This window comes from Microcaecilia unicolor, chromosome 3 (genome assembly GCF_901765095.1).
Source record: "Microcaecilia unicolor chromosome 3, aMicUni1.1, whole genome shotgun sequence".
In the NCBI taxonomy this organism is placed as follows: Eukaryota; Metazoa; Chordata; class Amphibia; order Gymnophiona; family Siphonopidae; genus Microcaecilia; species Microcaecilia unicolor.
The window spans coordinates 227,973,029-227,985,937 of record NC_044033.1 but is presented as its reverse complement, the minus strand read 5'-3'; the positions used below and the strand labels follow the sequence as shown (position 1 = coordinate 227,985,937).

The window sequence follows — 12,909 nt, the reverse complement described above, 5'->3', positions numbered from 1 at the left end:
AGGCATATAGATAGCTGGGTGGCTGGTGGATGGGAGGATCGCCTTGTGACTTGCCTGCCTTGTGCGAAGGTGGCGAACCTCACGCGTCACCTAGATGGGATTTTAGATAGTGCTGGGGAGGAGCCGGCTGTCTTGGTATATGTGGGCACCAATGAAGTAGGAAAATGTGGGAGAGAGGTTCTGGAAGCCAAATTTAGGCTTTTAGGAAGAAAGCTCAAATCCAGATCCTCTAGGGTGGCATTTTCTGAAATACTTCCCATTCCACACGCAGGGCCTAAGAGACAGGCAGAGCTCCGGAGTCTTAATGCGTGGATGAGACAATGGTGCAAGGACGAGGGATTTAGATTTGTTAGGAACTGGGCGACATTCTGGGGAAAAGGAAACCTATTCAGAAAGGATGGGCTCCACCTTAACCGGGATGGGACCGGGCTGCTGGCATCAACATTTAAAAAAGAGATAGAGCAGCTTTTAAACTAGGAACAGGGGGGAAGGCCGACAGTCGCACAGGAGGGTATGGTTCGGAATAAGGTATCTTGCAAGGATATCGCCCAGACAGGGAAGACAGGGTTTATTGATAGTGAGTATGAAAAAGAGACTGTAGTACAGTGGTGGAAATAAGTATTTGATCCCTTGCTGATTTTGTAAGTTTGCCCACTGACAAAGACATGAGCAGCCCATAATTGAAGGGTAGGTTATTGGTAACAGTGAGAGATAGCACATCACAAATTAAATCCGGAAAATCACATTGTGGAAAGTATATGAATTTATTTGCATTCTGCAGAGGGAAATAAGTATTTAATCCCTCTGGCAAACAAGACCTAATACTTGGTGGCAAAACCCTTGTTGGCAAGCACAGCGGTCAGACGTCTTCTGTAGTTGATGATGAGGTTTGCACACATGTCAGGAGGAATTTTGGTCCACTCCTCTTTGCAGATCATCTCTAAATCATTAAGAGTTCTGGGCTGTCGCTTGGCAACTCGCAGCTTCAGCTCCCTCCATAAGTTTTCAATGGGATTAAGGTCTGGTGACTGGCTAGGCCACTCCATGACCCTAATGTGCTTCTTCCTGAGCCACTCCTTTGTTGCCTTGGCTGTATGTTTTGGGTCATTGTCGTGCTGGAAGACCCAGCCACGACCCATTTTTAAGGCCCTGGCGGAGGGAAGGAGGTTGCCACTCAGAATTGTACGGTACATGGCCCCATCCATTCTCCCATTGATGCGGTGAAGTAGTCCTGTGCCCTTAGCAGAGAAACACCCCCAAAACATAACATTTCCACCTCCATGCTTGACAGTGGGGACGGTGTTCTTTGGGTCATAGGCAGCATTTCTCTTCCTCCAAACACGGCGAGTTGAGTTCATGCCAAAGAGCTCAATTTTTGTCTCATCTGACCACAGCACCTTCTCCCAATCACTCTCGGCATCATCCAGGTGTTCACTGGCAAACTTCAGACGGGCCGTCACATGTGCCTTCCGGAGCAGGGGGACCTTGCGGGCACTGCAGGATTGCAATCCGTTATGTCGTAATGTGTTACCAATGGTTTTCGTGGTGACAGTGGTCCCAGCTGCCTTGAGATCATTGACAAGTTCCCCCCTTGTAGTTGTAGGCTGATTTCTAACCTTCCTCATGAACAAGGATACCCCACGAGGTGAGATTTTGCGTGGAGCCCCAGATCTTTGTCGATTGACAGTCATTTTGTACTTCTTCCATTTTCTTACTATGGCACCAACAGTTGTCTCCTTCTCGCCCAGCGTCTTACTGATGGTTTTGTAGCCCATTCCAGCCTTGTGCAGGTGTATGATCTTGTCCCTGACATCCTTAGACAGCTCCTTGCTCTTGGCCATTTTGTAGAGGTTAGAGTCTGACTGATTCACTGAGTCTGTGGACAGGTGGCTTTCATACAGGTGACCATTGCCGACAGCTGTCTGTCATGCAGGTAACGAGTTGATTTGGAGCATCTACCTGGTCTGTAGGGGCCAGATCTCTTACTGGTTGGTGGGGGATCAAATACTTATTTCCCTCTGCAGAATGCAAATAAATTCATATACTTTCCACAATGTGATTTTCCGGATTTAATTTGTGATGTGCTATCTCTCACTGTTACCAATAACCTACCCTTCAATTATGGGCTGCTCATGTCTTTGTCAGTGGGCAAACTTACAAAATCAGCAAGGGATCAAATACTTATTTCCACCACTGTATATTCAATGTCCATAAATAAAAATAATAAAAACCAGATGAAAGATAGCAAATTAGTACTGACAAGTAAAAAAACATGCTGTAATAAGGAATAACAAGCCTAGCTTGAAGTGTCTATAAGGAATGTCAAGTCAGATGCAAAGTGCTGATAAGAAAGACAAAGAGGGATTTTGAAAGAAAGATAGCGTTAGAGGCGAAAACTGATAGTAAAATTTTTTCTAGATATATTAAAAGCAGGAAACCAGCAAAGGAATCAGTTGGCCTGCTGGATGACCGGGGTGTAAAAGGGGCGATCAAGGAAGACAAAGAAATAGCAGAAAAACTAAATGAGTTCTTTGCTTCGGTCTTCACCGAGGAACATTTGGGTGGGATACCGGTGCCGAACAGGGTATTTGAAGCTGAAGAGTCGGAAAATTTTAATGAAATATCTGTAAACCTGGAAGACATAATGGAGCAGTTCTGCAAACTGAAGAGTAGCAAATCTCCTGGACCGGATGGTATTCACCCCAAGGTACTGATAGAACTAAAAAATGATCTGGCAGAGCTACTATTAGTGATTTGTAATTTATCCTTAAAATCAAGCGTGGTACCGGAAGATTGGAGGGTGGCCAATGTAACGCCGATATTTAAAAAGGGTTCCAGAGGAGACACAAGAAATTATAGACCGGTGAGTCTGATGTCGGTGCCGGGCAAAATGGTAGAGAATATTATCAAAAACAAAAGTACAGAGCACATTCAAAAGCATGGACTAATGGGACAAAGTCAGCATGGATTTAGTGAAGGGAAGTCGTGCCTCACCAATCTACTGCATTTCTTTGAAGGAGTAAACAGACATGTAGACAAAGGTGAGTTGGTTGATATTGTGTATCTAGATTTGATTTTGTGTATCTTGATTTTCAGAAGGCGTTTGATAAAGTCCCTCATGAAAGACTACAGAGGAAATTAGAGGGACATGGGATCAGAGGTAGTGTCTTACTGTGAATTAAAAACTGGTTGAAAGATAGGAAACAGAGAGTAGGGTTAAAGGGTCAATATTCGCAATGGAGAAGGGTAGTTAGTGGGGTCCCTCAGGGATCTGTGCTGGGACCTCTGCTTTTTAACATATAAATGACCTAGAGATGGGGGTAACTAGTGAGGTAATTAAATTTGCCGATGACACAAAGTTATTCAAAGTCGTCAAGTCGCGGGAAGATTGTGAAAAACTACAAGAGGACCTTACGAGACTGGGAGACTGGGCGATGACGTTTAATGTGAACAAGTGCAAAGTGATGCATGTGGGAAAGAGGAACCCAAACTATAACTACGTCATGCAAGGTTCAGCGTTAGAAGTCACGGACCAATAAAGGGATCTAGGTGTCATCATTGATGATACGCTGAAAACCTCTGCTCAATGTGGACCAAGAAATGGATCTAGGTGTCATCATTGAAGATACGCTGAAAACCTCTACTCAATGTGCTGCTGCAGCTAGGGAAGCAAATAGAATGTTGGGTACCATTAGGAAAGGGATTGAAAACAAAAATAAGGATATTATTCTGCCATTGTATCGCTCCATTGTGCGACCGCACCTCGAGTATTGTGTTCAACTCTGGTCGCCTGAAAAAAGATATAATGGAATTGGAAAAGGTGCAGAGAAGGGTGACAAAGATGATACAGGGGATGGGATGATTTCCCTATGAGGAAAGGCTGAAGAGGCTGGGGCTCTTCAGCTTGGAGAAAAGGCAGCTGAGGGGAGATATGATAGAGGTCTATAAAATAATGAGTGGAATGGAACGGGTCGATGTGGAGCATCTGTTTACGTTTTCCAAAAATACTAGGACAAGGGGGAATGTGATGAAGCTGCAGTGTGGTAAATTTAAAACGAATCGGAGGAAATCTTTCTTCACTCAACGTGTAGTTAAACTCTGGAATTCACTGCTGGAAAAAGCGGTTAAGGCGGTTAACTTAGCGGACTTAAAAAAAAAAGGTTGGACGGCTTCCTGGAGGAAAAGGCCATAAAATGTTATTGAATGGACGAGGGAATAATACGCTATTTCTGGGATGGGCGGGGCAAATTGCTTGTTCTTTTGGCCGCTGTCGGTGACAGGGTGCTGGGCTAGATGGACCCTTGGTCTGTCCCAGCATGGTGATGCTTATGTGCTTACACACTATGCTGATTCGGTTATTCTTTGTCATGCTGATATGGTTATTGTTTGTCATGACGTAAAATGATAGATTGGTTGTATTCTAGTTTTGTTTTGCTTTTTTGCCATTTTGGTACTACTGTTCTTTTCCATAACCAGATTGCCATGTTGGTAATGCTTTTGTTTGTCATGTTGGTTACGTTCTTTTTGCATGTTTGGTCTCCAGTGTGGACATCAATAAAGTTAAAATTCAGTTAATGCCTTCTCTGTCCCCACAGTCTCATCCTACCTCAGCGGGATAGTGGGCTCTTAAAGAGGCCCCTTCTATGGGCTAAATATCACCTACTATCTAGCCCCTTCTTACCCCTCAGCTGGAGAGTCACCAGTGTGTGGCTGACTCATCCTACTTGTCCACGGAGAAAGAGAAGTTACCTGTAACAGAAGTTCTCTGTGGACAGCAGGATTAGTCAGCCACACAGACTCTCCCTCCTCCCCTACAGATGATGCCACATGGTCAAGCTGGGAACACCTGAGGGGTAATGGGTCACTCAAGGGTATATATAGGGCAAGCACGTATGCTCAGAAGGAGCCTTCCAAAAGGTTTTCCTCTGAGCTCTGAGTGAGCATATCCGTTTCTGGGCTCGTTGGATGACATCACCAGTGTGTGGCTGATTGATCCTACTGTCCACAGAGAACCTCTGTTACAGGTAAATAACTTCACTTAATACATTTCTGTCCATTTGCATATATAAATCAGATTTTTACATATGCAATTAATACCTAATGCTTCTAAAATGACATTCTAAGCGTGATATCCTAGAATAATTTTAAAGTTTATATCACCTGGTTTAAATTCATTTTTCAGATGCATTTTATCAGCGGGTCTCCCGTTGGAAGGTCTCTGTGTCCATCCTTCTGGTATCTGTACTAATCCTGTGTGGTTTCTTAGTTATGTTGGTTGTTTACCACTTGAAGAAGGAAAGACAAGTGAAAGGTAAAGTATCTCTTCCCCATCCTAGTTCCTACCCCAACCCTGGCAGCATCTCAGGAGGTTCACAGCAGTAGAGAGGAGGGGAACAGTTGGTGTAGATGGTTGGAAGGATCCCACCAGAGACTGACAGCTGTGAGAGTAGAAAGACAGCTTTAGCGGAGACTAGGGTTACCATATGTCCGATTTTACCTGGACATGTCCTCTTTTGAGGGCACTGGGGGACGTCCAGGTGGGTTTTTCCAGCCTGCCCATTTGTCCGGGTTTGCAGGCAGGCTGGCTGGCGGGCCTCAGGGTGCCCTCCCCTCATGTACCGTTATCGTGTCCTGGTGGTCTAGTGACCACTTTGGGGCAGTGAAGAACCTCAGTTTTTTCTGCCCAGCGCTGCCGCTGACCACTCTCTACTGGTGCTGCTTCAAAATGGCTGCTGAGACTTCAAGTGGTGGCCTCATGAGACTTCTGTAAAAGTCTTGCGAGGTCACCGCTTGAAGTCTCAGCAACCATTTTGAAACAGCGCCGGCAGCGAGCGGTCAGCAGTAGCACCAGGCAGGAAAGAGTAAGGTTGTTTCCTGCCCCAAATAGGCCAGTAGACTACCAGGGCATGATAATGGTACGTGAGGGGAGGGGACGTGGAGTCAGGAGGGGTGGGTGGTAGGAGGGAGTTTAAAAAAAAGGTGAGTGGAGGGAGGCTGATAAAAAGATTGGGGAGAGGGATGTACATGGGGAGGAGGGAGGGAAAAGAGGGATCTATATAGAAGGGGATAGAGAGAAGAGAAGGGGATATGCAGCTCATGGATGGGAGGGAAAAAAAGGGGGACATGCTCATGAAATGAAAAGATGTACATGACATTCTCATGAAATGCTTAGAAATGTAGATTTCATGAGCATGTCAAGTACATCTTTTCATTTTATATTTAGCAGAGTATGGAAGAAATGCATTTCAGTTACTTTACCAGAATTTTCACTGCTTATAGCATCTGGCTTTCTGGGGGGGGGGGGGGGGGGGGGGGGGGTCAAGGTGACTGTGTGGCACAGGGGTGGAGAGGGGCTGAATTTTATTTTCTGTCCTCTTTTTTGTCACGCCAAATATGGTAACCCTAGTTGAGACCTGACACATTTATTCAATTTTAAAGGTTATTAATACTTTATCATTGTTTCATTTTAACATGATAAATGGGCCATGCATTCACTAAGCATGTCACATAGCACAAAGTGAAGTTGTGGTTGATGTGAAGTTCTTAATTTTTCTGTGATTCTGATATAACCAGGTTAGTGTTCATATACAGATGATGAGAGTAGATTTAAACTACCAAGAAATAAAGCTAATAATGAGAATCATTAGAACCAACAAAAAGATCAAACAATTGTACACATTGCTTTCTCTATTTTTCACCTGATTACGAAGCAAAGCCAACAGAAGACTGTCTTTGAGTAGTGAGACTGTCCAAGGAGCAGGAAGTAGCAACTTAGCCCCCAGCGAGGTGCAACTAACTTTCAAAGAATAGCACTGTGCTACTCCTTGACATGCTTTGCTTTTGGGATTCTTGATATACTACCTTTCTGTGGTACAACCAAAGCGATTTATATATTACTAGCCGTTAAGCCCGTAAAAACGGGCGAGTATTGCAGCCCTCCTCTCCCCTGGCCTCACCCCGTCCACCGATCCTCCCCCCCATATCCAGCGACCCTCCTCTTTCCCTTGGCCTCCCCCCTCCCCCCATGTCCAGCAACCCTCCTCTGTGCCTGCTCTCACCTCAAGTCCAGCAACCATGGCCTCTCCCCCCTGCCCTCCCCCCGTCCAGCTACCCTCATCGCCGCCGCCGCTTCCTCCCCCCTCCCCCTCCGTGCTGGGCCTCCTGCACTGACCTGACAGCGCCTCTCACCTCCATGTGAAAGCGCTACAGGCAGCAGCAGATCGCTCTGCTGCTGTCTGTAGCGCTTCCACACAGAGGTGAGAGGCGCTGTCAGGTCAGTGCAGGGGGCCCGATACGGAGGGGGGCGGGAGCAGCGGCGGGGATGGGGAGGAGGGTGGAGGTTGTTTCGCGCGATGTTCCTTTCCAGGTGGCAGCGGCGGCGTCCGACAATTCGACTCCGTTTCCCTCTCTGTTCTGCCCTCTGACGTCATGACGCGAGGGCGGGACAGAGAGGGAAGTCTGTACTGCGCATTTGCAAGTGAGTACGGTCACTTGCCGTTTCTATGTTTGATATACAGGTACTGTAGGTAATTTTCCTTGTCCCTAATGGGCTTGCAGTCTAAGTTTTGTACCTATGCATCCATTAGCATAGTCATACTGTATCTAATTTAGAGCCCATGAAATAGCATGTGAAGTTTTACCATAACTACAAGATTCCATTAAGCTCATGATAACACATTTTACCATGCATAAACTCATAATTACAGTTTAGTAAATAGGCACCCAAATCTGCAGTCAAATTATTACACCAGGTTGAGATTGTGCATGAAAACAACAAATGTGAACCATGGCCCAGCTAATGGCGTTTGGAGGTGGGATTAATTGAAAGTGGAGAAAGCAGCAACCTTGGAAAGCTCCACTGGTTAAAAGATACTGCTGAGAAGAACAGGTATCCAAGTTCACACATGAAGTTCTACCAGACAGAAAAGACAAAAACGAAGTAAGTTCCCTGACACCCTCTTTCCAGCCAGGCATTGCAGTAGAATTATATGGGTGATGCTACAATATCGAATGCCTGACTAAGGTCCTAGACTACCAATGCAGATTTGTTTATTGTGTCAAAGACTTTGAACAAATCAGTAGTGATGACTGCCAGGACAAATTGTTTGCTATAAAACTGCCTGAATCAAGATTGACAGCAGTCCAAAACATTTTTACCATCACCAAAGTTCTGCATTTAGTAAAGAACTGCATTTTCTGTCAATCTAGACATGTGGGGATCGATTGTGAGCCGACGGCGATCAATGTTTTGCTGACCACCATAGGAGCCAACTTTTCAAAATGATTGGGGGTGCTGAATTTTTTTTTATTTTTTACAGGCAGTGCTCCCCCCCCCCCCCCCCCCCGCCCGTACCTTAAAATTCTGTCTACTGCAGTCTTCACCTGGGCAGTGGCAGCGCCACTTATAGTCTGCCTGCAACCTGCACCAGGACTTCTTCCCTGAACAGTCCCACCTCTCAGTCCCCCTGTACTGTGCAAATTTAAAGAGATGCACATTTCAAAAACTGACATATTTCAATCACTATACTATAGGTTAACAAATACAAATAAAACAAAAATTGGAAAATATGATATCATTTTAGTGGACTAAATACATTTTTCAATTAGCTTTCAAAGGTCAAAACCTCTTTCCTCAGGTAAGGACAGTATACTGCTGTTATGGTATTCTGTTCTGACACAAGAAAGGAGGGTTTGGTCTCCAAACATTAGTCAAAAATGTATTAAAATTAGTCCAATAAAGATATCACCTTACTTCCATTTTTTGTATTTATTAACACAGCTACCACACTACTTTATCCTAAACTAAAAATAAAATTCATTTTTTCTACCTTTGTGGTCTGACTGTTTACTGTTTCTAATTGTGTTGTTCCCAGTCTCGTGTTTCTTCTTTCCTCGATCTTTAACTTTCCCCCCCTTTCCATCCAGCATCTACCCCCTCTCTCCCCCTTTCCTTCCAGCATCTGCCCCCTCTCTCCTTTCCATCCAGCGTCTATTTTCTCCATCCATGTGTAGTTTTTCTCCTCTTTTCCCTTTCCCTCATCTCTGTCAGTATGCATCTCCTTCCTCTTTCTTCACTCCCCTCGATCCATATATAACTCCTTCCTCTCTCTTCTCTCTCCTCCATCCATGTCCACCATTTTTCCTCTCCCTCCACCCCTCCATCCATGTTCATCTCATTTCCTCTCTTCCCTTCCCTCTGTCCATGTCCAGCATTTCTCCTCTCTTCCCTCCATCCATGTACATCTCCTCCTGTCTTCCCTCCTCTCCATCCATGTCCAGCATTTCTCCTCTCTCCCCGCCATCCATGTGCATCCAGATCATTGCTTACATCTTACCAACAACAAGCCAAGCTCTCTAATAATCACACTAATTCTATTGAGCAGGGTGTCAATAGCTGTATGTTGCCATGCATAAGAACAAAGAGGAATAAACAGAACTTGACCCTTAACAAAAAGAAAAGTAGAGAGGTGTGGTAGCCGTGTTAGTCCACTCTTAAAGGTTATCAATAGAAATCAAACAAAATAAAACATGGAAAAGAAAATAAGATGATACCTTTTTTATTGGACATAACTTAATACATTTCTTGATTAGCTTTCGAAGGTTGCCCTTCTTCGTCTGATCTGACGAAGAAGGGCAACCTTCGAAAGTTAAAGATCGAGGAAAGAAGAAACAAGAGACTGGGAACAACACAATTAAAAACAGTAAACGGCCAGACCACAAAGGTAGGAAAAAATGAATTTTATTTTTAGTTTAGGATAAAGTAGTGTGGTAGCTGTGTTAATAAATACAGAAAATGGAAGTAAGGTGATATCTTTATTGGACTAATTTTAATACATTTTTGACTAATGTTTGGAGACCAAACCCTCCTTTCTCGTGTCAGAACAGAATACCATAACAGCAGTATACTGTCCTGACCTGAGGAAAGAGGTTTTGGCCTTTGAAAGCTAATTGAAAAATGTATTTAGCCCACTAAAATGATATCATATTTTCCATTTTTTGTTTTATTTGTATTTGTTAACCTATAGTATAGTGATTGAAATATGTCAGTTTTTGAAATGTGCATCTCTTTAAATTTGCACAGTACAGGGCAGGGGCGTAGCCAGACCTTGCCAGGAGGGGGGGCCAGAGCCCGAGATGGGGGGGCACTGTTAAGCCGCCTCCCCCCTCCGGCAACCCCCCTTCCCCCGCTCGATCGCGCCGACACTCTTAAACTCCCCCCCCCTCCCGCTACCAACCCTCGGCCGCCGTCGCCGCCCGCCCCATGAAGTACCTTGTTTGCTGGCGGGGATGCCCAAACCCCGCCAGCCAAGAGTGTTCTTCAGCGCTGGAGTTAGTAAACTCCGGCGCCTTCATTCAAGGAAGTTCGTCTGAAGGATCAGCTGGTTTTGACGCATTTACGTCCTGCACGGGGCTACATGCACGGTGCAGGACGTAAGGCGTCAAAACCAGCTGATCCTTCAGACGAACTTTCTTGAATGAAGGCGCCGGAGTTTACTAACTCCAGCGCTGAAGAACACTTTTGGCTGGCGGGGTTTGGGCATCCCCGCCAGCAATCAAGGTAAATCATGCGGTAGCGGGGCTGGCGGCGATGGTGGGGGAGGGTTGGTGGCGGGAGGGGGGTCGTCGGCAGGGGGCCAGGGGCGAATCTGCGGGGGCCCGGGCCCCCTCAGGCCCCACGTAGCTACGCCACTGGTACAGGGGGACTGAGGGGTGGGACTGTTCAGGGAAGAAGTCCTGGTGCAGGTTGCAGGCAGCCTATAAGTGGCGCTGCCACTGCCCAGGTGAAGACTGCAGTAGACAGAATTTTAAGGTATGGGGGGGGGGGGGGGGAAGCACTGCCTGTAAAAAAAAAAAAAATTCAGCACCCGCAATCATTTTTAAAAGTTGGCTCCTATGGCCAGGGCGTGTCTGGGCTTTGGCATTGAATTTCTGGGTTTGCGGGAGCCAGCTAAACCTTAGCTGGTTAAATGCTGAATATTGGCACAACTAGCCAAGTGCCTACTCCACCCCCAAGAATTCCTCTCCAAAATAGCTGGTTTTGCGTTTGGAGCTAACTGGTCATTTTCAGTAGCACTAAGTGGTTAAGTGCTACTGAAAATTAGTGGCTAGCCCCAAACAGGCGATTTCACGGGCCAGAAGCCATTTCTGGCTGGTTAAATCTGTTTGAATATTGACCCCGTCGAAGGAATTTTATAAGAGGGCCACCTGGTTTCAGAGGGTAAGTATGCACCTACTTAGGCACTACTTTATGAAAATACATATTATTTCAGAAGCCTTAGTCACAATTTGGACATGCATAAACCAACATTTAGATATGTTTAAATCCTGATTTACATGTGTATGGCAATGGGGTGTGGTTTGAGCTACTCTAGGGTGAGACCAAAAGATAAATTGTATCCCTGTTTCAGAAGTGGAGTGGAGGAGTGGCCTAGCCTATGGTTATTGCAGTGGACTTTGATCCTGGGGAACTGAGTTTGATTCCCACTGCAGCTCCTTGTGACTCTGGGGCAAATCACTTAACCCTCCATTGCCCCTGGTACAAAATAAGTACCTGAATATATCTTTGTAAACCGCTTTGAATGTAGTTGCAAAAAAAAAAAAAAAAAACCACAGAAAAGCGGTATATCAAGTCCTATTTCCCTTTAAAAAAAAAAAAAGATAAAAAGTGATCAAGTCAGGATTCACAGCTGCTCCCTGGGATGTCTAAGTCTCAGAAAAGAGGGATTTGGGGAGGTCAATCCCTTAATCCCCCTGGGGACAATATTCAGCCAGAGGGAGGCTGCCTGCATAAGTTGGTTAGCGCTAAACCTAGATATTCAATGTCTGGTCATTTCCAGTAACCAGCATTGAATATCCAGGTTCTTTTTGGCTGGTGCTAACTTAACCAACTAAGCAAATATTCAATGCTGGCCGGTTAAGTTAATAGTGGGCAAAGATAGGACTGCTATTTATGCGGTCCGATTTGCCCATTAAACATAACTGGACAGCACTGAATATTACCGGTTATCACTCAGTATTGCCGGTTAACCTTTCGGCACTGACCATGAATATTCAGCTAAGATAACTGGTTATCTCACACTGAATATTTGCGTTTAGGAGCTGAAACGCTATTTAACTGGTCAGCAGCAATTTCTGGCCAGTTAAATAGCTTTGAATATCAGGGGAGGGGCCTGTGTTTTTTATGTTCCCCAAAATTGATTGTGCAGGACTTTTGCAGACTCTTTATAGACATTCTGAAATATCTATATAGACTTTAATCTTCTTGATCCTTGAATAGAGATTGGTGTTGAAGAATGTTTATGGGGATGGGGTTTTTCTTCGTTTATTTTTTTGATGGTTTGTGATCTGGGATGATTAGATTCTTTTCTATCCTATTTTTGGCATTCTTTTCTATTCTCAGATTTATGTAGTTTTAATATGATTGTAAACCGTTACTATCTACTTAGACATCTACGTAGCCATGTTTTCTCCATTGATGTTATCCATGTTCATCTTTGTAAACTGATGCTCCCACCATATGTAAGTGGTGCATACACATCAATTCCTGCATGTATTTTAGAACATGCCTCGAGTCAGCATCCTATTCTAAAATACTACCGGAATTGTAAACATCCTGACGTGGATGTTTCGATTCCAATTTCTTACATTCTATCTAAAACTCCTTGGCCACTTTGGGATCGATGGAAACGTATTTAATTGGATCAAGGGTCTTCTAACCACCAGAACATACCAAGTAAAATGAAACTCAAACATATACCACCATGGGCGTAGCTACGGGTGGGCCTGGGCCCACCCAATCTCAACTCAGGCCCACCCAGTTTTGCGCCAGCGAAAAGTACACAGCAAAGCAGCAGCTGAACGGGCCACAGCCTTAGTTTCTGCCGTCGCGGTGGCAGCCTGCTCAGCTGA

The 12,909-nt window shown here is 45.0% G+C and overlaps 1 protein-coding gene across 1 annotated transcript in view; it reads left to right on the top strand.

Moving 5' to 3' along the window:
• LOC115466345 (butyrophilin subfamily 1 member A1-like) overlaps window positions 1-12,909 on the top strand; it is an 80,251-nt gene that overhangs the window by 43,664 nt on the left and 23,678 nt on the right. Inside the window, exon 5 of the mRNA XM_030197534.1 lies at window positions 5,183-5,311. Coding sequence (XP_030053394.1) covers window positions 5,183-5,311 — 129 coding nt within the window. The remainder of the gene's footprint in view (window positions 1-5,182; window positions 5,312-12,909) is intronic.